The sequence below is a fragment of the Musa acuminata genome, chromosome BXJ2-10, assembly GCF_036884655.1.
Source record: "Musa acuminata AAA Group cultivar baxijiao chromosome BXJ2-10, Cavendish_Baxijiao_AAA, whole genome shotgun sequence".
Lineage (NCBI taxonomy): Eukaryota > Viridiplantae > Streptophyta > Magnoliopsida > Zingiberales > Musaceae > Musa > Musa acuminata.
The window spans coordinates 34,589,931-34,612,198 of NC_088347.1; the positions used below are offsets into that span (position 1 = coordinate 34,589,931).

General features: G+C 38.3%; 2 protein-coding genes, 2 non-coding genes and 2 pseudogenes across 7 annotated transcripts; 4 read left to right on the forward strand and 2 right to left on the reverse strand.

The window, feature by feature from the left end:
• Nucleotides 1-71: 71 nt before the first annotated feature.
• LOC135580798 (transcription factor bHLH115-like) lies at nt 72-2,814 on the forward strand. Of its 3 annotated transcripts, XM_065130052.1 has the most exons (6): nt 72-87; nt 171-339; nt 1,125-1,190; nt 1,783-1,860; nt 1,960-2,122; nt 2,345-2,814. In XM_065130052.1, the coding sequence occupies exons 2-6, from the start codon at nt 224-226 to the stop codon at nt 2,603-2,605; spliced, it is 684 nt and encodes a 227-aa protein (XP_064986124.1). In that variant the 5' UTR covers nt 72-87; nt 171-223; the 3' UTR covers nt 2,606-2,814. The 3 variants fall into 3 exon arrangements, with proteins under 3 accessions (XP_064986124.1, XP_064986123.1, XP_064986126.1); XM_065130051.1 differs by lacking the exon at nt 72-87 and having other exon boundaries at nt 97-339; XM_065130054.1 differs by lacking the exon at nt 72-87 and having other exon boundaries at nt 237-377.
• Nucleotides 2,815-3,586: 772 nt separating this feature from the next.
• TRNAV-CAC (transfer RNA valine (anticodon CAC)) lies at nt 3,587-3,660 on the forward strand. Its single transcript has one exon. It is a non-coding gene; the product is annotated as a tRNA-Val (tRNA).
• Nucleotides 3,661-5,174: 1,514 nt separating this feature from the next.
• Nucleotides 5,175-5,248, forward strand: TRNAV-CAC (transfer RNA valine (anticodon CAC)). The gene has a single exon. It is a non-coding gene; the product is annotated as a tRNA-Val (tRNA).
• Nucleotides 5,249-6,877: 1,629 nt separating this feature from the next.
• On the reverse strand, nt 6,878-10,203 carry LOC135624230 (BTB/POZ and MATH domain-containing protein 3-like; annotated as a pseudogene). Its single transcript, XR_010491624.1, has 2 exons — nt 9,736-10,203; nt 6,878-9,161 (listed from the first exon to the last, which is right to left on the reverse strand). The product of XR_010491624.1 is annotated as a BTB/POZ and MATH domain-containing protein 3-like (transcript).
• An 852-nt stretch (nt 10,204-11,055) lies between these two features.
• LOC103969297 (very-long-chain aldehyde decarbonylase GL1-11) lies at nt 11,056-15,475 on the forward strand. Its single transcript, XM_009382791.3, has 7 exons — nt 11,056-11,184; nt 13,209-13,346; nt 13,895-14,040; nt 14,280-14,399; nt 14,467-14,679; nt 14,757-14,837; nt 15,079-15,475. The coding sequence occupies exons 1-7, from the start codon at nt 11,155-11,157 to the stop codon at nt 15,146-15,148; spliced, it is 798 nt and encodes a 265-aa protein (XP_009381066.1). The 5' UTR covers nt 11,056-11,154; the 3' UTR covers nt 15,149-15,475.
• A 212-nt stretch (nt 15,476-15,687) lies between these two features.
• Nucleotides 15,688-16,674, reverse strand: LOC135625637 (AT-hook motif nuclear-localized protein 15-like; annotated as a pseudogene).
• Between the last annotated feature and the right edge of the window lie 5,594 nt (nt 16,675-22,268).

Sequence of the window (22,268 nt, forward strand, 5' to 3'; positions counted from 1 at the left end):
CACGTCACACCTTAAGCTGCTACCAATTAAAGGTAACCACCACGTCGGAGAGGAGAAAGGTAAGACTGACGAGATCAGCGGCAAGCAGTAAGTTGTCGAGTTGCTCGGTTTCTCGGATTCTTCCGCTTCGTCTGACGCTTTTGCTCCTCGATCGTGTTGTACTTTTGCAGCTTTTTTTTTTTGGATTTTTTTGGTGAATTTTTGGCGAGGCGATCAGGGGAAGATGGGCTCGAATCCTGGGGAGTGGCTTTTCGACTACGGCGGGATCGTCGGCGGCGACTCTTACGCCTCTGATTTCATCTGGGACGCTCGGGTCATCGACGATCCCTCGGCTTCGAGGTGATCTTTTTTTAGCCCTCTGTCTCCACGTTAAATGAGTAAGATTTTGGTTACTTAACCAGACATTGTCGTGAACTACTCTTTTAATTGGTTCGATTATAGATAGTGGCATCGGCATTTAGATCAAGTAGGCTCTCTCTGCAGAAGAACCGATATCACGTTCTTTAGTCGATTTGATATGGTAGAGCCCTATGTTCTTTGTTGAGGTCTGGCAGCTGTCTGATCCAGTTTATTCAGTTGGTCTCCATCATCTGATTAAGCAATTAATTGCATTCTGTTCAATTGACATAGAAGACTGCACTGCATTTGATCTCTCAATTCATGTTTATTTTGTTATATTATCTGGCTTATGAGTGACAATTGAGTAAGTTGATTTACTTGGATGTTTGAGATTTTAGGAGCCAACATTCTCATAAATCTTGAGAGCATGTTTTTATTGAAGTATTACTATTGAGGCTTATAAATATATTGGTAGCCCAATCCAAAGTTTTATCATGGTACCAAAGTAGGTCATAATTTTGAATCCTGTATTTGCCCCTCTTTAAACGCCTGGTGTTTGATCAGTACTTATGCAATGTCCTTTCCTCTATATAGCTCGTAACATCAAACCCATTTATCAAGCTTAAACCGGCTTGCACACGAGAGGGGATGGTAAAGTTTATAAACATATTAGGTTCTTTTAGATTTTTTGAGTTACTAGTAATCTAATTGAAAATCTTTATCAATAACTATATCTCGAAATCATCTTTGGTTTGGTGTTTCTTATTCTGGTGTATCATGTGCAGCACAATGCTTGGGTTCGGTGTTTTGCATAATGAGGACAACTGTCCAAATGGTTCCCCAAAGAAAAGGTATGAAGCAACTTTCGTTTCTGTTGAGTATTCATGAGCAGATCAGTTTTTCAGTTCCGCTTAGGGCAAATGTGTTAAGAAAATCATATGTTTTTCATCAATTAGGATTTTATTTGAACTTTTGGCTCTCACCACAGAGAACTATTATTCAGCAAAACTTCTCCATGTTTATTGTTAAGCTTGACTAGTGCTTTTTGTTTAAAAAAAAAAAACATTTTTATGGTGATCAGTGTGCCTTGGAACATGATGTGGAATACATGCATGCAACTCCTTCTGGTAAAGCAAAAATGCTTCATCGGTTTGCTTTTACACATACTTTTTGTGGTTATGCTATTCTATGGTCTTCCCAGTGTTCAATGCCATGGTATTTCATTTATTTAGTGTATTAAGGACTAGTGCTTTCTCTGAGTGTTTGATATTAAATTAGTTGTAGAGGAGGCTGTGAAACAAATATACATAATCTCAAAATTGACCACCATACTGAAGTCTGTAGTTTGTGAATAAGCTCGGAGATTTGCATGCTTCACAAGGATTTTTCCTTCTTCTAGAAGACATTCTGATGTGAGTACTTCCTCTTCTTTTTGTTCTGCAGAACCCGTGTGGAGTCATGTGCTGCACCAGGTACAAAAGCTTGCCGTGAGAAAATGCGAAGGGATAGACTCAATGACAGGCATGTTTAACCAATTTGCACTTGTTGACATGTACTTGCAAAACGGCCTGTTTGTGAGTATCTCATTATACTCAAACTCTGATTAATGATGTTACACAGGTTTACGGACTTGTGCTCCATAATGGATCCTGGAAAGCCTCCTAAGACAGACAAATTTGCCATTTTGAGTGACGCCACTCGTCTTCTGAACCAATTACGTCTTGAAGCGAAGAAGTTTAGAGAGTCAAATGAAGCACTCCAGGATGCCATAAAGAATCTGAAGGTAAGCAATGATGTATTATTATATTCATCTCTCTTTATGGAGCTTTCTGTTCTACTTGGTTGAACAGATATGCAAAATTTAGGATTGCAATTTATTTAGAGTCACCACGATGATCATCAATTCTATAACATGGTTTATTTAGTTGGTATCAAATACCATGAACATGTTTCTTTCAACCATACAAGTTCCTGATGCCTTTTGCTTGGTTGGCATGCCTCGCAGGCAGAGAAATTGGAACTACGGGATGAGAAACTGAGGCTGAAGGCTGAGAAGGAGCAGATCGAACAGATGCTTAAAGCCATTAGAATTGCACCTCAGTTCATTACCGAACCTAGTGCTGCAACACTTCATGCAGCATCAATTGCAGCTTACAGCAAAACCATCCCATACCCAAACTACCTGCCGGCGGACATGTGGCAATGGATACCTCCGGCAGCTTTGGATACTTCTCAGGATCATGTGCTAAGGCCACCTGTTGCTTAGTCATCTTCTCCGTTATCCTTGCATCAAAATTCCTCATCATTTAGCTTCTATTGGTCGCCACTGTCAACTTATCCAAAATGCTGTTAGTAATTTATTGGTTTTGTAAGAGTTTCCGAGTCCCACTCAAGCATTGGGATCCTATGAAACTATAACAAAATTAAAAATCTTATGAAGATGGAACATGCCATAGTCTTGTTTCTGGAATTTAACCTAATGTGCCTCCAGGTTTTGCCACTTTCTAGCACCATTCTGCTTTGTTGCAAGCATCAGAAAGTTGACTACTCAAAGATGATAAAAGTACTGATGATGCCTGTACAACAGAGAAAACACTTTCCAAAGTTTTGCATGGATTATGAGCTGGCCTAGATCTTTAACTATGAAATATATATATATATATATATATATATATATATATATATATTTTTTTTTTTTTTTTTATGCAGCTATCTAGTTTGTAAAATAGGGTGAAAGAGCAGCATATTCCACTTGTTGTAAAGTTTCAGTAACAATGTGGGCTCTTACTCAATTAAGCTGCTGATTGAGGTATATATTTTGTCTTTGGTTTCTGTTTCCCTAAGACCTTTTTGGATCTGTGGAAGTTAGACACTTCAACTGACATCTGCAAAATCTCATTGAAAGATGATCAACTAGGAGAGACAAGAGTACCTCCACATGCCATCATACATACATACAATGTGGGAATAAGTAACATAAGAAGCAGCTTCTTTCATCCAAGTAGGGTGCAGTGACCTGATTCCTATGCTGCAACTTTACAACAATAACAATAAATCATAATTATGACCCTATTTCTCTTTTTTTTAGCGTTAAGATCATGTCTTTTGTCAAACCAAAAGCATTTCAATTCTTGTTTTTTTTTCAGTTTATTTTCTCAAATATCCTTTTATTTTATTGATATGATGAAGTAAATATGTTTAATATTTAATTATTAAATATAAAAGAATGTAGTAGAAATAACACCGTGTCTGGGTGGTGTAGTTGGTTATCACGCTAGTCTCACACACTAGAGGTCCCCGGTTCGAACCCGGGCTCAGACATAGTTGGTTATCATGCAACGTCATCTTCACCTTTCATGGTAGCCCTCTTTTCTTATGATCGCCCTGATGCCTCTTCAAACTCTTAAGAGTGAGATCTTGGTTGGGCATGGTTTCCTCGCTTGATTAAAAAACCCCCCCAGCTTCCAAGAACAGCTTGTGATCATCGAAACTGGTGATGATTTTGGCTTTTGTTTTGCTCGTTCTCTTTTTTGAAGTCTTTACCCTTCCTTAGCTGTGTAAATCCTTAAAAGATTGGTTCCTAGGGGAAAGTCCCAAGAATTTCGTGGGGAATCATCAAAAAGCGAGTGTAAGGCTACCAACGACGATGCTTTCTTCAAATTGCTATGTGAACTCTGAGGTTGATCTCTAAGTATTATTCAGATTGTTCGAGAGTAGGAGCAATTTTAATTAGGTCTCGATCTCTAAGTCTTAGCTTCTGTTTATGGGTTTAGGGATTGGTTATTCCAGTTTCCATCATATCTAAAGAAAATAATAGGAGTCAAACAACTCTTGAATTATGAGTCGTCGATTGATCTTATGTCACATACAATCTTAGGGCAAGAGGTGAAGAATGATGTGGCCAATTCTTGCTTAGTTCAGCCAAGCCATCAATCATAATATGAGTTGGTTTAAAAAGAAAGAAATCACGACGAGGCTGCTATCGAGAAAGCTAGAGTGGTTACCATTATACATAATAGGACTATGATTTTCTTTTAAGAAAGATGATTGATAGTGGAATTATCGATGATGTCTCAATCAACTTAATCGCATGTGTAAGAGTAGTTTTTTTAGGCGTCGACTTACATAAAGACCAGAGTCAAATGAATATAATTGACTAGGTCTCTTATGTTTAAATTAGGATTAAAATAAAAAATAAAGTCTTGGGTAAATAGTAACTCATCTTGATAGATTAAACTCATAAAAATATATTATAATATAAATAAAATATTCTCTCTTAGGGCAGAATTATTGTTTTATTTACGTGGCTATCATTTAAACATGGGTGAATAGCCACAAGACAAACGGAGAGTGAACTTTCTCTTATTAATTATATATATTTATATCTATCTATCTATCTATGCGTAATTTGTATGGTGAAACCGTTACGCGACAAGCTCTGATCTCGAAAAATTTTAATATTTATAAAATTTTTAAACCACAAGTCTATTCTTTTTTTTTAATTGGCATTCAAGTAGAATGTTGTTACGTGTGATTTTTTTCTTTGTAACATGTATTCAAGTAACTCTTCGGTATGACATAGGAAGAAGTAACATAAGGAGCCACCTCTTTCTTCACGGTGACCTTATTCCTAACATTATTCCTAGGTTGAAACTTTACGATAATAATAATAAATCATAATCATGTCCCAATTTCTCATTTTTGAGTGTTAAGATAATGTCTTTTGCCATTTTGATTCTTTGTTTTTTCTTTAGTTTATTTTCTCAAATATCCTTTTATTTATTGATATAACAAACTAAATAAATATGATTATTAAAGAAATTGAAAGTCAAAATGTCTGGGTGGTGTAGTTGGTTATCACGCTAGTCTCACACACTAGAGGTCCCCGGTTCGAACCCGGGCTCAGACATATGTTAATTTGATTTTTAATGTTTAATATTTATTATATATTTTATTTTTAGCTGTCCATCCCAATGGAACCTATTAAATGTTAATTTGATTTTTAATATTTAATATTTGTTATATATTTTATTTCTAGCTGCCCATCCCAATGGAACCTATTATATGTTAATTTGATTTTTAATATTTAATATTTGTTATATATTTTATTTCTAGCTGCCCATCCCAATGGAACCTATTAAATGTTAATTTGATTTTTAATATTTAATATTTGTTATATATTTTATTTCTAGCTGCCCATCCCAATGGAACCTATTATATGTTAATTTGATTTTTAATATTTAATATTTGTTATATATTTTATTTCTAGCTGCCCATCCCAATGGAACCTATTATATGTTAATTTGATTTTTAATATATAATATTTGTTATATATTTTATTTCTAGCTGCCCATCCCAATGGAACCTATTATATGTAATCATTATGATTTTTTTTATCAACAATGATGTAAATTAAAATAAAAATAAAAAATACAGATTGATGACTACATCATTGCACATTGCATTTGCAGTCCTGATTCGAAGGCAAATTGGATTTGAGTACCGTCTGTCTCCGTCCTCTCATAGATTGTCTCCTCATATACGTCCATAATCGTTCCTGCTCTTCCTTTCCAAGCCTTTGCCACCTTTTTCTACTTCAGTTATACCCCCCAACTCCAATTTGTAGCTCTTTTTCACTCGTGGATTCCGTGTGTTTCTAAAATTAAATCCATCAGTTAGGACCGTACGTAAAAGGTACATCCAAATTTGGTCGTCGATCATTGTGAATTGAAGTTTTATTATTTTCTAAACAAAGGTGAAAATGATGCAGATTGTGGTTTGCTTAAAACACTCATGTAAGGAGGATATTACCAAAAGGACAGCCATAAAATTAAATACTGATGCTAGTTAGGTTTATGGCCCGGCCCCCTCTTGGTCACGAGCTCCAGTACATAATACCGTGTACGGACAACCGTGATTGCACACGGTTTTACTATCATGATCGTTGTGCATATGCAGAGATACTCTTTACAGCCATAATACTAATGGACCGACTCGATGACAAAACAAATTGTAACCTGTCCTGTCGTGTGAACTCCGAGCTTCGAAGAATCTCCAGGGATTGGCTGCCCGTGTAAATGTCCCGCTATTACCACAACAACAAACATCAAAAAACAACAACAAAACCGTAAAGTTTTACAGCCTGTGTAATATACATTATCTATAAATAACAACAACAACAAAAAACTTGCCACATGCCATTGCATCTAACGACACGAAGAAGCCCTTCTTTCACAAAAGAAGAGGCAAAAGGACGCACGCACTAGAAGCTGAAACTTACCCAACCTTTCAGCTATGCTACAACAGTTAATGTCTCTGAAAAGTCTCATCTTAATTGAGCCTTTTCAGCTATACTACAATCATCGTCTCCAGTTCGTACGTTGACTGTCTGTGGAATGAATCCCCATGGTGCTGCTACTGTTCCTGTGATCGGAGTCAACATCCACAACATCAACAGTTTCCAAAACTTGTGCCAGCATCGATGGACACATTGCTTCCAACAAGTCAAATCCTTCAGTCTTCATCACCGCTGCAAAAAGATGGGTGTACAAACTTTGGAAAATTAGAAATGCTTGTCATTCTTATCTCATTCCAAACCATATCTATCAGCTGCAAGAAATAAATGTTGTATCACTGTCGTGAATGTGTACATTGAAAATGAACTAGTCAACTCATGAACATCAGGAAGCTTGTCCGAGTATATAAAAATAAGCATGGCCTGCAGCAGAGTAAGGAACTTGCAGAAGTTGGACATGCAACTTGCAGTTTATTGCATCTGCCAATTGCACCTTAGATCCATGCAAGGTGGGGCATCATGGACTATCTACAAAAGAAAGGGAATGTCTATCGGCAGCATTTCCCATGAGGGCCAGCACCTACTGAGTTAATCCAAAGAAAGTCTCAACAAGTACCTAAACACACCTTGGGTTTCGACTGCATGGAGTTTGAGCCAATCCAGATATCCACCAAGGCAAGGAAAGGCAGTTTTGATCCGATAGTCATAATACAGCAGGCTAGTGCTCAAGGACAACAAGGCCAAGGACTATTCAGGAGGACAACTTTCTCCCGCAACATTTTGGGTCCCATCACCAAAAATGTTAGTCCAAAAGTTAATCGTCAATTTGAATTTCAAAGACAACCCAATCTAGCTCCAGTTTCAAAACTTAGCACACTTTAAGAACCATCCAGTGGCATGAACTTGAGAATATAGGGTCAATAATGAAACCTCTAGTTTGAACCAAACCTCTATGCTTCCTCCTGCAAGAGAAAAGAGCTGTTGGAAGCATTCCCGCAGAGAACCATCCAATGCACAAGTTAATCAATACTCAATACGAATAAATATCCGACGTGAAAGGAAAGAACATACATCACGTCAGAAGCATGGGATCCCTCATCGCTTGTGATTAAGAACATACCTTATTATTTTGGTTCATGCTACATGGCTGATCCAATCCACCTATTTTATTGTTTTTCTTTATAGACTGGCATCCATATGTCAAGTCTCATAGTGCAATGAATATTGCCCCTATCAATAGTATATTTTTCTTTGGTAAATGAGAAGAAAGAATTTGTTAGGAACATAAGTTCATACCTTATTCTTTCACAATAATTTGTTACAACATGCTACTTCTCTGTTACAAGATTTTTCGACAACAATGTCCAAAACTATGCATTTCTTTTTCAATTTGAAGTATGCTATCAATTTAGGCAATGGAAATTGAGCTAGGTCATCCATAATCAGATATCAAGAACAATCCATAGCATGTAAATGTTAATCAATTCTTGGGATGTAGAAGGCTATGAAATTGAAAAAAAACATTAACGTAGTACACAATTTGTATCCAAAGGCTGACCTTGCGCATGCTCAGAAAGCTAAAGCACTATAAATATAGCCATTGAGCGCAACTAAGCCTAATTGACAGAACTCAGCAAGAATTATTGAACTTTTAAACATATTGAAACAAGATTCCGAAAGAAGTAGGAGTCACAATTATCATATGCTCCAAGAACAGTCAATACAGGCACAGTAATTATATTGGTCACTAAATTATATAAAACGAATTAGTGCAAACAAAAGTACTTTCCAAAACAAAAAGAGCAAAGGCCAAAGGGATTACAGACCAAGATAATCTCAAAATCTTCTGCAATGTGAATCACATCCCAAAAAGGAGAGGTTATTTCTCTTTGTAAAAGAGAAGCATATAAAAGAATCTTAAGTATGCAGATGAAGTGGTAGTAATGGTTGCATTTTCGTTTCCTTTTAACTAAATATGTAGTTACATGAAGGAATCAATTCAATGTGGCATTCCACTATCCAATTCAGAAAAAAAGACTATTATGATCCAGATGTTTATTTGAAAGTACCACAACTTCTAAGAGCACAAGTGTCATATTCCTCTTTAAACACAATGTGCTATTAAATGCTTCTGAATAAATGATACAGGGAGCAAACTTGGAAGCTTCTATGTATTACCTTGAAAACAGGAGGTTCCACATCCTCTACAACTACTCTATCCACATTAGGATTCCCAATAAGGCCAAAAAATTGGGCATTAAATACTGGAGAACGAGCAGCGAGAATCTGCTTGTGTGCTTGAAATGTCTCATCACCAACCTAAAAAATTATGCCAGAACCAATGCCAGATTTCAACAGCTCCTTTAGACACTGACCCAAGTCTGATGATGGTACATTAACAGAAAACTGGTTTGGTGATTCAGTACGGTTTCTAACAACACCCACTGTACAATGCATTATCAGACAATCATCATTGAGGTACTCTGATGATTCCAAGGCTGTTCTTCTGTAAAATCGCTTGTAACCCCTAGTTAAAAAGACAAATAGTTAACACAACTAGAACGCCTAACACTAATGAGAAGGGGAAAGCCTCCATCGATGAATAAGATCTAAAGAAGGGAAAATAATGCAAAAAGCAGCCAAAAGAATTGATAAAACAAATGATCATACATGCTAATCTGTTTTTGGTAGTTGACAAATCAAGTTCAAAGTGATTCTCTTAGTATCAAACATGTAACACCAGAATTCTTTTAAACCTACCCCCTGTTTGTTTATATTACAAGAAGAGAAACTATCTCTAAGTATAAGAAAACAAATTAGAATCCATGAAGTCTCTAGTCTACAAACTAGGAGGTGAAAGTTGGCATCCATTACTAGCCTCATATCCGGTAAAATATATCATGATGTGAGATAATTCAGGACAAAAAAGAAATAATTATGACATTATCTGGCAGGAACAAGAAATGGATGGTATAGTCCGAGGAGAAAAGATTCGCGTCTATACGATTCCTCATGTGACAAGATGAGAGAGACAAGAAATGAAAGATTCTTTGAGCATGATGGCACATTTCCATCTCGACAGAGCCAAGAACAGGACTCACCACATTCTCCGCCCACCCTCCAACGACCGCTTGAAATGACTGTGCACCTTGTGGCGGCCCTTGCCGCTCTGATCGATCATGGTGATCTCGAAGACCGACCGCACGTTGGCCCCCTCGCTGGCCAGGGCGATGAACACGGACACGTAGCGGGAGTTGTCCTTGCGGCTCTTCCCGCCGGGGTAGAAGTAGACCGCTCACTGGTAACCTCCCACGCGAAGGTGTCGCTGGACACGTACTTACCCGGGCCCATCCCCTTCGTCAGCTAGAACCCGATGACGGTGTACCGGTGCTACCCATTCACCGTCTCGCCCATCGTCTTCGACCGCGACACGCTGAGCCGGCCCCTCTGGCCACGGACGGCCTTCGTCATCTAATCCCACAGATCCGGGTTTCCGAGAACCCCCTCTATCCCAGGATTCTTGAACCCTAACCCCAATCGAAATCTCCCCGACAAAGCGAGAGAGGGGTTTATTATTTATAGGTAGAGAAAGAAACGTAACAGAAATCGAAATGTGTCATGAATAGGGAAGATGCAACACCTCCAACCACGCTGGAGTCGAACCCGTCCTGATCACCGCACATAACTCCTCTGAGCGCACCATCAAGTGAAAACACGAATCTCAAGACAGAATTCGAAGCAAAGGAAAGAGACTCCGACCCTGGTTTGGCCACAATGGATTTGGGTCCGAAATAGACGGTTGAACTACGAGACAAACTCGACCACATTTCAAATGTCCCGCTGGCACATAATCAAATCTAATTGATGCTGCCAAAAACTACTCGGATCTCAATCCTGAAACAAATGTGGTCTTTCGCTAACATGCATCAGTGAAATCGGATCTCAATCTTAGGGCCCGCGAGTTTTAGACCGGAATCCGGTTTGATGCCAACCAAAACAGTAGATTTATGATTTATTGGTTCCGGTTATCAGACTTGCACGTTCTGATTCGAATTTCCGGTTCATCAATAAATAGACCGGTTTGGAGTTTTATCATTTTGGGTCCGCAAACCCGTGAGGGATTTGGATTTGGATTTGGATTCTAAGTGGAAGTAACCCGACTCTGAGATGACGACGAACCGACGCACAGGATCCGCTAGGAAGTACACGTTAGCTTTTTGAAAAATTAGAACATGTCCCACGAGGATTCAACATTGAAGACCAGAAAGCACGCTCTGTACGTGGGTCCCGCATGCTTTACCGCGCTGGCCCAGCGATTTCTTCGAATCAGTGGACGGGTAGGACTGGAGGGTGTACAATGGGAGTGTCCTCGGGAAAGGTCCAAAACGCTACACGAGGGGTGACAGACTGTCGACATAACGTCGCTTTCGAGCGGAATCGGATCGAGTTGAGCCCTTCCTCGACTTCTCCACCTGAAGTCTGGCATCGACGTCGCCGGCGATCGCCCCCCAACTCCATCCATGGCGTCTCTCCTCGATTCATGTTGGCTGGTGCTCTCTCTCTCTCACTCCTCCCTATTCCTGTTCGTAATGTAGTGTTTCGGATCCGTTCGAAAATGGAGACGGACAGTGTAGCGACGAATTCGTTTGCTTGAGTGCCTTGCTCCTTTTGGCCTCTGCGCTTACTACGCCAGATTGTATATTAAGTAGATTGTGGTGACGATTTGGTTCACGGTTGTGGTTCTGTGATTTCACCTTTCGGTTGTCACGGAGGGTTTTCCCTGCCCTCTGCGTCGCTTGACATGTCGAAAGAGGTACTATCTGGTGAAGAAGGTTAAGTATGACACTGACACGAGGCTTGACGTAATAACCAGCACGATTGCTGGTTTTGTGCTCGGTATCTGTTGTTATTCTGAGAAGAAAAATGGCTGAGGCCTTGTTTTCTTCACTTGGTTCTCTCACTTTGTCAGATGACACGCGAGAGATTTGTTTGGGGACTTTTCAGGCGCTGGTTGAGGAGTTAGGGATTTCCAACTTGAAAAGTCTATGCTTTCCATATTCTAGTTGTTCACATGATCGTCGTTGTAGGTTTTCCTTCTAAAAGTGGCTAATGTGCACCCTGTTTTGGATTTAGGTTTTCCATATGGTTTTTTCTTATAAGAGCTAACCTGTCACTCGTATAAGGTCAATTATCATCGTTGAATCTAATTATGTAATACTACTTTCAGCATGTTAAAAATTTTCGTTGCCTGTCCATTGCTCATCGTAAGCTTCATGAGAGGTCTTAAAAGAGTTAACTATATTTATAAACTGGAACCTCTGTCCATTGCTCACCTAGTATTGTTTTCTGTTTATAATTTGTTACTATGAATTGAATAAAATGAAATAATTAGGTGGACAAGAATCCTTGCTTACTAGTAAGAACCAAAGTGATTGATGGTATAAGTTCCATTTAATATACACCATATAGGAGCAACGTGGACTAGCTTAATTGAAACTTTTTAGAGACTCTACTTCATTTATTATCTGGAAGGATAATTATATTCTGGATTTTACTGCTACCATGTCAATGGTTTAAGTTAAGATATGATTCAGCTAGGTGCTGCAGATTCATGGAGCAGTGATTGATATGCGGAAAAGGCTGGCATGACTAAGGAAACATTATATATGCTTGAAGATTTAAATCTATCTACTCAGTGTTAGTTCTTATTGTCTAGGGACATCATGCTAAATAACAAACTGTTTCACAGTTCCTTGATGAGCATGGTATAACTATCAAGAACATATGCCACTAATGATAGATGATGACCAGTAGCATCTGAGGCAAGTTTGTCATTGGACTATTAGAAGCTTGAGAGACATAAGAAAATATTGGAATTTATACTTTTGAATTCATTATTGTCTGGAAAAAAATGCAAGTATATCTGTTTTAAACTCCTTGCCTTTCACAGTTGTCAACATGCATGGTGGTAACCAAGAGTTGTTGGCATCTTGTGAAGTTTGACTGCAGAAGAAATCTTGCTCTTGTTTTCATTGGATTGTTTACTTCTGTTGACTTTTAGGCTATATTGCTACTGAAAGATTCAAAACTTGAAAAAGAGACACTACAGGAAGAAAATGCATGGAAATTAAACTGATGTCTCTAGTTGGCTTTCTTGAGGGAATTCTCTGATGCAAGTTTAATTGGTGATTTGGTCAACTTTCTTAAAGACTATTAAATATCAGCAAAAGGATTTTGGATTGTAAAATGGTACCAGGTCTTTCTCACCATCATCTGTATTTTCCTTTGAGGTGTTTTACTTGCTTTGAATTTGTGAATTCGTAAAAATTCTATTTGTTCTTTCATTGAATTAATTTGGTTGGATGACAAAATCTTTTCTATGTATAGAACTCTTTCATGGATGAGTTCTTAAGGAAAGTGAGATACATGTGTTTTTCTGCAAGCATGTTTTACAAGGACTAGTCTGTTTTCTTGTACTTTATCTGCAAGCATGCATATTTTACTTTGCATTAGCATATAAATCTTAATATTTGTAATTATTACTCATTTATTTTGTTTGTTCTTTGTTATGCAGTATCTTATCACTCATTTCAGTGAGTTCCAATTAGCAACTGTTGGCACTTTCTTAATTCATGAGAGTATCTTTTTCTTATCTGGACTTCCATCCATATACTTTGAGAGGTCAGGACTTTTCAGCAAATATAAAATTCAGGTTGGTCATCCTAACATGCAGAGGTCTACCTCTCTTTCTTTTACTTTTGGACTCTGATAACTTTCTTAAGCGCAAATTCACAGTAATTACTTTGTGAACAGCCTACACATAACATCCTTGTTTGATATCGGGCCTTCTTGATTGTCATAATTGATAAATTTGTATGACTTTGCGAAGCTTTTTTCTTTTGAAATATTTGGTCATTGATGATTGCCTGAGGAATGTGGATTTAGTGATAATGTCTGCAATAAATAATATGCTGTCTATTCTGAGTTTTATGGTACTCGTACATATGCATGTGCCATCAGAAACCTTGAGTTGTGTGCATCTACTGGACTTGTTCCATGATTCCTCAGATATGCCATTAACCTGAACTGTATTGGCTTCTTCTGTTTTACGAGTATTATATCTACATAGCATAATCTCTCCCAACCTTTGTGTCCATTATTAGATAAATTTAAAAAGAAAAGATTTTGTTTCTATGAGTTATAAATTGCATCTCTGCTTGTCACTACATCTTAATGAGCCATGTGTCTTATTTTTTTCAGAAAAAGAGCAACACTTCAGAAGCGCAAGAGAAATGTATTGTGCGTCTAGTCTTGTACCATGTATGTGTCAACTTACCAGTTATGCTCGTCTCTTATCCTACTTTCAGATTCATGGGTCTGAGAAGCAGTCTTCCATTGCCACACTGGTATAGCATCGTTCCTTTAAAATGCTTTGGAAAAACTTTCGAATGTCAAAGCCACATCACAAATCAGGTTCATGCATTTATATGTGTTTTTTGAGGTTCTGAGCAGACCAATATTTATGTGAATGACTTTTAAAACGTTGATTTAAGCTGAAAACCCAATTGATGGAACATGATCAGTAATATGGCTAGCTTTCATGCTTTCTTATCTGAAGCTTTTGGTTGTATATATGTTCCTGTAGGTCTGTCATCATCTCTCAAATTATCTTTTACTTCATCTTGGAGGATTTCGTGTTCTATTGGGGACACCGAATACTGCATACCAAATGGCTATACAAGCATGTTCACAGTATCCATCACGAGTAAGTGCAATGGCTTCGACAGAGATCCATTTATGAGTTCTTTATCTTACCAATGTTTTATTTGCAGATATGCTACACCTTTTGGACTGACTTCAGAGTATGCCCATCCTGCTGAAATCCTGTTCCTTGGCTTTGCCACAGTTGTCGGTCCAGCTCTAACTGGCCCTCACCTCTTTACTCTGTGGTTATGGATGATATTGAGAGTCTTAGAGACAGTTGAGGCTCACAGCGGATACCACTTCCCATGGAGCCCCTCAAATTTCTTGCCTTTGTATGGAGGGTGAGTTACATCATATTTTCATTGTGCTTTCAAAAAATAAAACCTATTAATTTATTGGCGTTTAATTGATTTTGCAGTGCTGATTTCCATGACTACCATCACCGTGTGCTTTATACAAAGTCGGGCAATTATGCATCAACTTTTGTTTACATGGACTGGTGAGTACTATCTTCCTTCTGTTTGCACAATATATATATATATATATATATATATATATATATATATATATATCCTTCTGTTATATGCCACACCAAAAGAATCCACAACAAGCATACCGCGTGAATTAGCAATATGCGGCATGGTGTATCAGATTCGTCTTCTCTCTTTTCTTGTTTGACGTAGTTGTAATTGGTTTAGGAATCATCACTCGTATATCGAAGTTTTTTTCTTATCCCTCAGGTTGTTTGGCACTGATAAAGGTTATCGGAAGCTGAGGGCCATCGAGGAAGTAGAAGGAAAGAATTATTAAATCACATCCTAAGTCTGTCTGATATCATCACCAGAAATTTGCTGACTTTTATGTCTGGATGGCACAATTCTGATCTTAAAATTGTAATAAGGAGTTGCAGGGCCTTCCTAAATCCTTCATTGTTCTTTCTTCAATAGTCTCTCTGATCCAGGGATGATTCTCTCTCTCTCTCTCTCTCTCTCTCATCATTGGTGTTAACTGTGTAGAATTTGGTTGCGGAACTTGGACTGTCATGAGCACCATTAGTTTTGACTTATTAATCACCAAGTTTCAGTTTTCTTTGTACCAGTATGTAACAAGTAATCAAAGTCAGATTAATATGTGATCTGAGTTGAATTATTGGAAGTTGGGGAAGTTCTGCGTGTGGTGGTGTGAATCAAATGGTAAATACAACAGTCATGGAGTTAATTCCACTTAAATCTTAGTTTATTTGATGCATAAGTTTTGTGTAACACTCCAATTTAATCTCATATCGGAAGTTACAAGAGATTGCATAGAGCATAAAAAGTGATATGTAGAATATATGGTGTCATCACTACTAACCTGCTAAGAAGACTACCACAAGAACCGCCAACAACGGCAGTTACATGGACGAAGCGGCTGAAACCTCAACGGATATCTGATCTGTAGGCATCGATACCGGAACCAACCGCCCATGTGGCTGCTGCGACGACGTCCGTCTCCGGGGATTCATCCTCCGGCCGTAACCGCTCGTATGGTGCATTCGAGAATGTGGCTGCCACCACCATCACCGGGCCCGATGCGACCAATTTGCCCACGACATTGACGCCCACCACCTGGCCCTCGGCGCCTGCTAAGCTGACTGCGAGCCCGGCGGTCCCTCGCGGCGATGGCGCCGGCTAGAAGGTCGCAGAAAGAGAGAGGATGTCGAAGCGTCCAGGGAGGGTGACGACCCCGGGAGGCGATCCTTGCTTGCGAAGCGTGACGTCGGTGACGACCCCGCTGCCGCTCAGGATTCCGACGCCGCCTTGCCTCCGCGGGCGAAGGAGGTGACGGCTTCCGCGATGTCGGGCTCGCTCGCGATCTCGAGGACATGCGGGCAGAGCGCGCTGGGGCTCTCCCTCGTGATGATGACCGGTGGCCTCGGCTTGTTCTTGGACCCAGGCGGCCGGCACGGGGGCGCCGGCCTGTTGTGCCCGTCGCTCTGCCGCCGGCAGAGTCTTCGGCATTGCCGTCGTCGTTGTCGGGGTTGTTGTTGCTGTCGTTGATGTTGGTAGCGGCGGCGGCGACAGCGGTCTCTTTCTCTCTTCTCTTGAAGTGGTGTTTGCGGTGGTCGTCGGCGCTGTTGGGGTTGCGGAGATGTAGGGAAGGGGCCAAGGTCATGGAGGTGACCCCGGGGACCGCCCCTCCCATCACCACAGCTCCTGTCCACCACCGTTTGGCCATCTCTTCAGCCAAGTATAAACCCAATTACAAGAAGAAGAAGACGACCATAAGAACAGGAAAGGAGAGAACTACGTGAGTATCTATTAAGCTTTCTACAGTGTTCTGATGAGCATCATTTCTCCAGCTCTTTCTGTTCTCTCTATCATCTACCCTTTAGAGGCCTACAAAGAAGAAAGCTGTACACAAGAAAATATTGTTACAAAAGAGATGAAAAAACTCAAGGACAATAAAATACCATAAGAGGCTAATTGATGAGAATACCAAAGTTCAAGGACAATAAAATTACAAATGAAGTTGGGATTGATGAGAATGGTATCATCTTATAAGAGGATCTACCACAGAGGCTAATTGAATGCAGACAAGAAGCTGGTTGTCTCAGTTTCAAGTTTGGGGTGAAGTAGATGGGTACTGGGAGTGCACTCTTTCACATTGAAAACAGTTCTTGTTCTAGTCATCTGCTTAATTATTGCTTTGTGCCATAAGTTGATTTGGGTTGTTATTCTCTTTATCTTGTGATCTTTACCATGTAGCTTATAATTAGTTTCCAAATTAGAGTAAATCTGACCATGGGACAGAGATAGAATACAAGATGACCTGGGAAAGGACAACTGCACCAGTCAGTCAATTGCATGTCTTTATGCAGCTTAGCCTTGGTCTTTCTTGTTCACACAAGCTTGTCCTGGCTCACTTATTTTTGCCAGGATCCACATGGAGAGTGTTGCTTGTTCACATCCACTGTCACTCAGCCTTAGTAAATTCTTTCCTAATGGACAGAGGAGGAACATTTATGTTATGCAACCGGTCTTGGGTGCACAAAATTGGCAATTTCTCTTGTAGGGTAGAGATGTGATCTTTCTTAAATGTTTGATTGTTTACACTGCAAGTAATGTTTTATTTTTACATCAGGACATTCTTTCAAGTTCCATCTGACTTGCTTAAATCATGTTAAATGTGTTGAATCTCGGATTTTGATGATGAAACTAATTGATTGTGTTTAGATGTTTAACTGCATTTTGAGTGATGCAGGTCTACTCGATCAGAATTAGACAGTTAACACAGGAGGAATTGACGTTGCGCCGGAGGAGATCACGTTAGGATATTGGACGGCAGAAGGCTTCGAACGTAGGGCATCGGGCCAAGAAGAGCGGAATTGCGCCAAGGATATCGGGGTTGCGGAGGTCAACCGTCGATTGGGCAACAAGCCGCAAGAGAGGACGATGTGCTAAAGAATCAGACGAAGCGCCAACCAATGACGTGCCGGGCAACCAATAACTGTCTAGATCGGAGTAGAGTTTTGGTTTGCATGTGCAGGATTAACTACGATAACGATGAAGGCATAAAGTGAAACAAAGTGTGGAGTCAAGAATGAAGGATTCGTTGGGAGTTCAAGAGTTCGACGGAAGTCCGAAGGATCATCGGGAACGCTGCCGGAACTAGCCGAGAATGAGTAGGGAGCTTGCCGAAGGGTTTTTTAGAAGCTCGCCGGAAGGTTCGTGGGAAGTTCGCAGAGTTTGCCGAGAGAGATCGGAGCTTGCCGAAGAAGCTCATTGGAACTCGCCAAGATCAAATCGTGAAGTTTAAGAGCTTGCCGGGAGTCCGTAGAATGGTTTCCGAGAGTTTATCGGAAGACCGCCGAAAGTTCGCCGGAAGCTCGCCGGAAGAAGTCTTGACTTATGGACTTTGTAATAGCTTATATAATGTCTTTAAAATTCGTAGTTAGCATGTTAATTAGGGTTAGGATTATGTATTAATCCTATAACCCAAGTATGGGCCTATAACACTGTAGGCTGAAAACACTATAAGCGGTGGGCTGAAAACACTGTAGCGGGCTGAAAACACTGTAGGCGGTGGCACCGCCTGGGCTGAGCGGTGGCACCGCCCAGCACCCGAGTGCTGGGCGGTGACACCTCTTGGGCTGGGCGGTGGCACCGCCCAGCACCCGAGCGCTGGGCGGTGGCACCGCCAGCATCGGGAACCCAAAGAGGATTTGAATTTTGGAGCCCAAATTTGAATCCTCTTGAGGCCTATAAATACCCCTCAAATCTCAGCTGAGATTACAACCTTTTGAGCAGCAAGAGTTTGAGAGAAAAATCTTAGAAAAGTGTTAGCTTTCTTTCTTTTCAATTTGCTAGTGTTCACCTCATCTCTTCTCGAAAATCTGTAAGAGAGTGAACCGCTTGTAAAGAGTTGTAAGAGGGGTATTTACCCTTCCATTTCAAGAAGCTTGCTAGTGGAAGGTGGGAGCCTCATCGAAGAGGGGCCTCGCAAGTGGAGTAGGTCATTTGACTGAACCACTCTAAAATCGACGTGATCTGTGGTTTGCGTTTCATTACTGTTATTTATATTATTGCAAATCTTCTTATATGCTCTGGTTCCTTATTACTTTTGCTGCGCATATTTAAGAATACGCTTTCAAGATTAAACTTGTCAAGTTCCGCTCTCTTCATACGAAAGATTTTTTATAAAACCGAAGTTTTTATCCGCTGCACTAATTCACCCCCCCCCTCTTAGTGCTGCTCCGATCCTAACAATTGGTATCAGAGCGAGGTTTTTCTACCTTGGTTTAACACCCAAATAGAAATGGCTCTTTATGGCTTTCAAGAGGGCTTATCGGTTGTTCGTCCACCGTTGTTTAACGGATCGGACTACACTTGTTGGAAAACTCGAATGAGAGTTTTCTTACTTTCTTTGGATTTGAATTTATGGCACATAGTCGAAAATGGATATGAAATATCTTCTCTCCCAATGAACCATTGGAATGATTTGGAGAAGAAGATGTTTTCTTTAAACGCAAAGGCTATGAATGCCTTATTTTGCGCTTTAGACAAAAATGAGTTCAATCGGATTTCTACGTGCGAAACGGCTTTTGATATTTGGCGAACACTTGAAATCACACACGAGGGAACTAGTAGAGTCAAAGACTCGAAAGTTAACATTTTCATGCATGATTTCGAGCTTTTTCAAATGAAGCCGAGCGAAACCATTGTTGACATGTACACCCGTTTTACGGATGTCGTCAATGGTTTACAAACTCTTGGTAAATGTTTCTCAAATTATGAACTTGTTAGTAAAGTTTTACGATCACTTTCTAAAATTTGGGAATCAAAAGTTACGGCGATACAAGAAACAAAAGATTTAAATATTTTTCCACTTGAAGAACTTATCGGCTCGTTGATGACATATGAAATGGTGCGCAATGCACATGATGAACACAATGAACACTTGAACCACCTTCCAAAGAATAGGAAGGATTTGGAACTCCGGACAATTGAATACCACTTGAGCGATGACTCAAGTGATGAGGACATTGATGAACTTGAACTTCGAACACTAACTCTTAATAAGTTCATTAAACAAAAATCTAAAATGAACAATGAACTTGAACGGAGGAAGAGGCCAAAGAAAAGGAAGGCACCCAAGGATGAATCAAGAACTTCCAAAGGTGAAACGACGAATTGGGCTTTTATGGGCTTCGACTACAAGGTAAGTAACTCAACTCTCTTGAATTATTTTGAAATTAAATAATACTTTCATGAGTTGTTTTTAATTTAGTTTAGGATTAATTTTTTTTAAATTACATATGTTATGTTAATGCAATAAAATGTTAGATATAAATCTAATGCTTATACACCTAGTAAGATTAATCTTATGTATATGCTTGAGAAGCAAGAATGTATATTTTGACGATTTCCATATTGATTTTCAATGACGATGCATGTCTTTTGAATGGAAGGCTTGATGATTTTTTTTATGAACCTTATCTTTAGTTATCAAACATGATGTATGGTTTTGACATAAGAATAAAATTTGAGCATGCTAATATAAAGTCAATCTTATAAATTAAAATTAAAGAAGTTTTAGTTTTCTATAAGAATCATTCAAAATTATGTTCAATGAAACCAATGCAATAAAGTTGTAATGAAAATGTTGAAATTTTGATACCATGATTTGATGATTTTATGTAAGAGATTTTAAAGTAATATATAATGATTTTTGTAACTTATTGGTCTTGCTGGTTTTATGATGAAATTCATTTTTTGATCCAAAACGTTGATGCATGTTGGAAAGCATGTTAACATGAAATTTTATTGTGAATCAAGATCTTGTTTTTTAAACTCCCATGTTTCTTCTTATTGTTTACTAAAGAAGAAAATTTCCGAAATGAATCATGATTTTTTTTTAATCATAATTTTTATTATTCATAAAGAATTGAGAGATTAAAAAATCTATCTATGTTTTTCTTTTTATGAATCTCTTGAAAATGATTTTGATTTGATGATTTGAATTTAAATGAGTTTTATCTTGATTTTTTGAGATTTACTTTATAAAAATCAAGATCTTGTATCCTCAATGTTACTTTTTAGCATCTACTATCCAAATGAATTATGATTGGTATCATTGTTATATTTCTTCTTATCGTGTACTAAAGAGAAAATTTTTCTAAATGAATCATGAATTTTCGAAACCACAATTCTTTTTATGATTCATAATGAATTGAGAAATTTTATATGCTTGAATTAATATCTTGTTCTCTTATAAGATTGAATGAATTTTATCTATATCATGATCTCCTAAGATTTTCCCTTGATTATTATTATAAATCTATGTATACCATTTTGAATCTCTTGAAAGTAATGTTGAGATTTTGATGAATTTGACAATTTAAATTTGAATGAGTTTGTATTCAACTTACGATCTTGATTTCTTGGATTTACTACTTGAGATTCTTTTTTAATCACAATCTCTTCTTTATACACCTACAATTTCTGTTATTTATAAAAAGAAGATATTTAATAAAATGAATCATGTCATTTGGTATTCAAATGGTCTTATCTTTGATGATATGATTTCTTTGTATCTATGATACAAATGCCTTGAAATGATTGAAATATTTTACACTTTTATGCTCTTCCCTACTTCTTTCTGGTTTTCAATGATAAAATGGGAAGAAGTTATGATTTGCAATGATGCATACAATACTTGTTCTTTCTAATTATGATGTGATGTATTACATATGTTGTAAATCATGATTTAAAATACTATGGGTTGTTGCTAAAATGATGTATTATAAATATTGATTTAATGTTTTGTATCATGATCAACATGTCGATAAATGCTTAAAAATTTTAATGTTTCAGTATCATGTATGATATGCTTATTAATGATGATTGATTTATTTTTTGGTATCGTGCATGAAAAATAAGGTTATTGAAATTGTGTATGTTTTAATTTGAAAATATAATGATGCACAAATAAGAATGATACTTACCTTTGTCATAATATGAAAATTGATATAAGGGTCTTCCCTTCTTTTTGACAATGACAAAGGGGGAGCAAGAATTTCTAGCGTTGACATCATGAAAAGAGGCAAACTAACTAGCTTGCACAATTCAAGATGAAAGCAAAAAATTGCACTTCTCAAAAGAGAAGATGCAAATGTAACATTTGCCAAATTGTTTGCTTGCCTCATGTAAAATATTATCTCTTGCTAGTTTGACATTTTTGCTAGCTTGTATTTTGCAAAACTTGATCACTTTTTCAAACATTTTGCTAGCTTACACTTTGTAAAGAAAGCAAAAATGACACTTCTAGAAGAAAGAGCTTGTTATTTTAAATATCACAAGCTTGCCTATCTTAAGAAACAAAAATTGCAAAAGTGCTATCTTGCCTATCTCAAGAAGCAAAACTTGCAACTTGCACATTGCAATAGGAA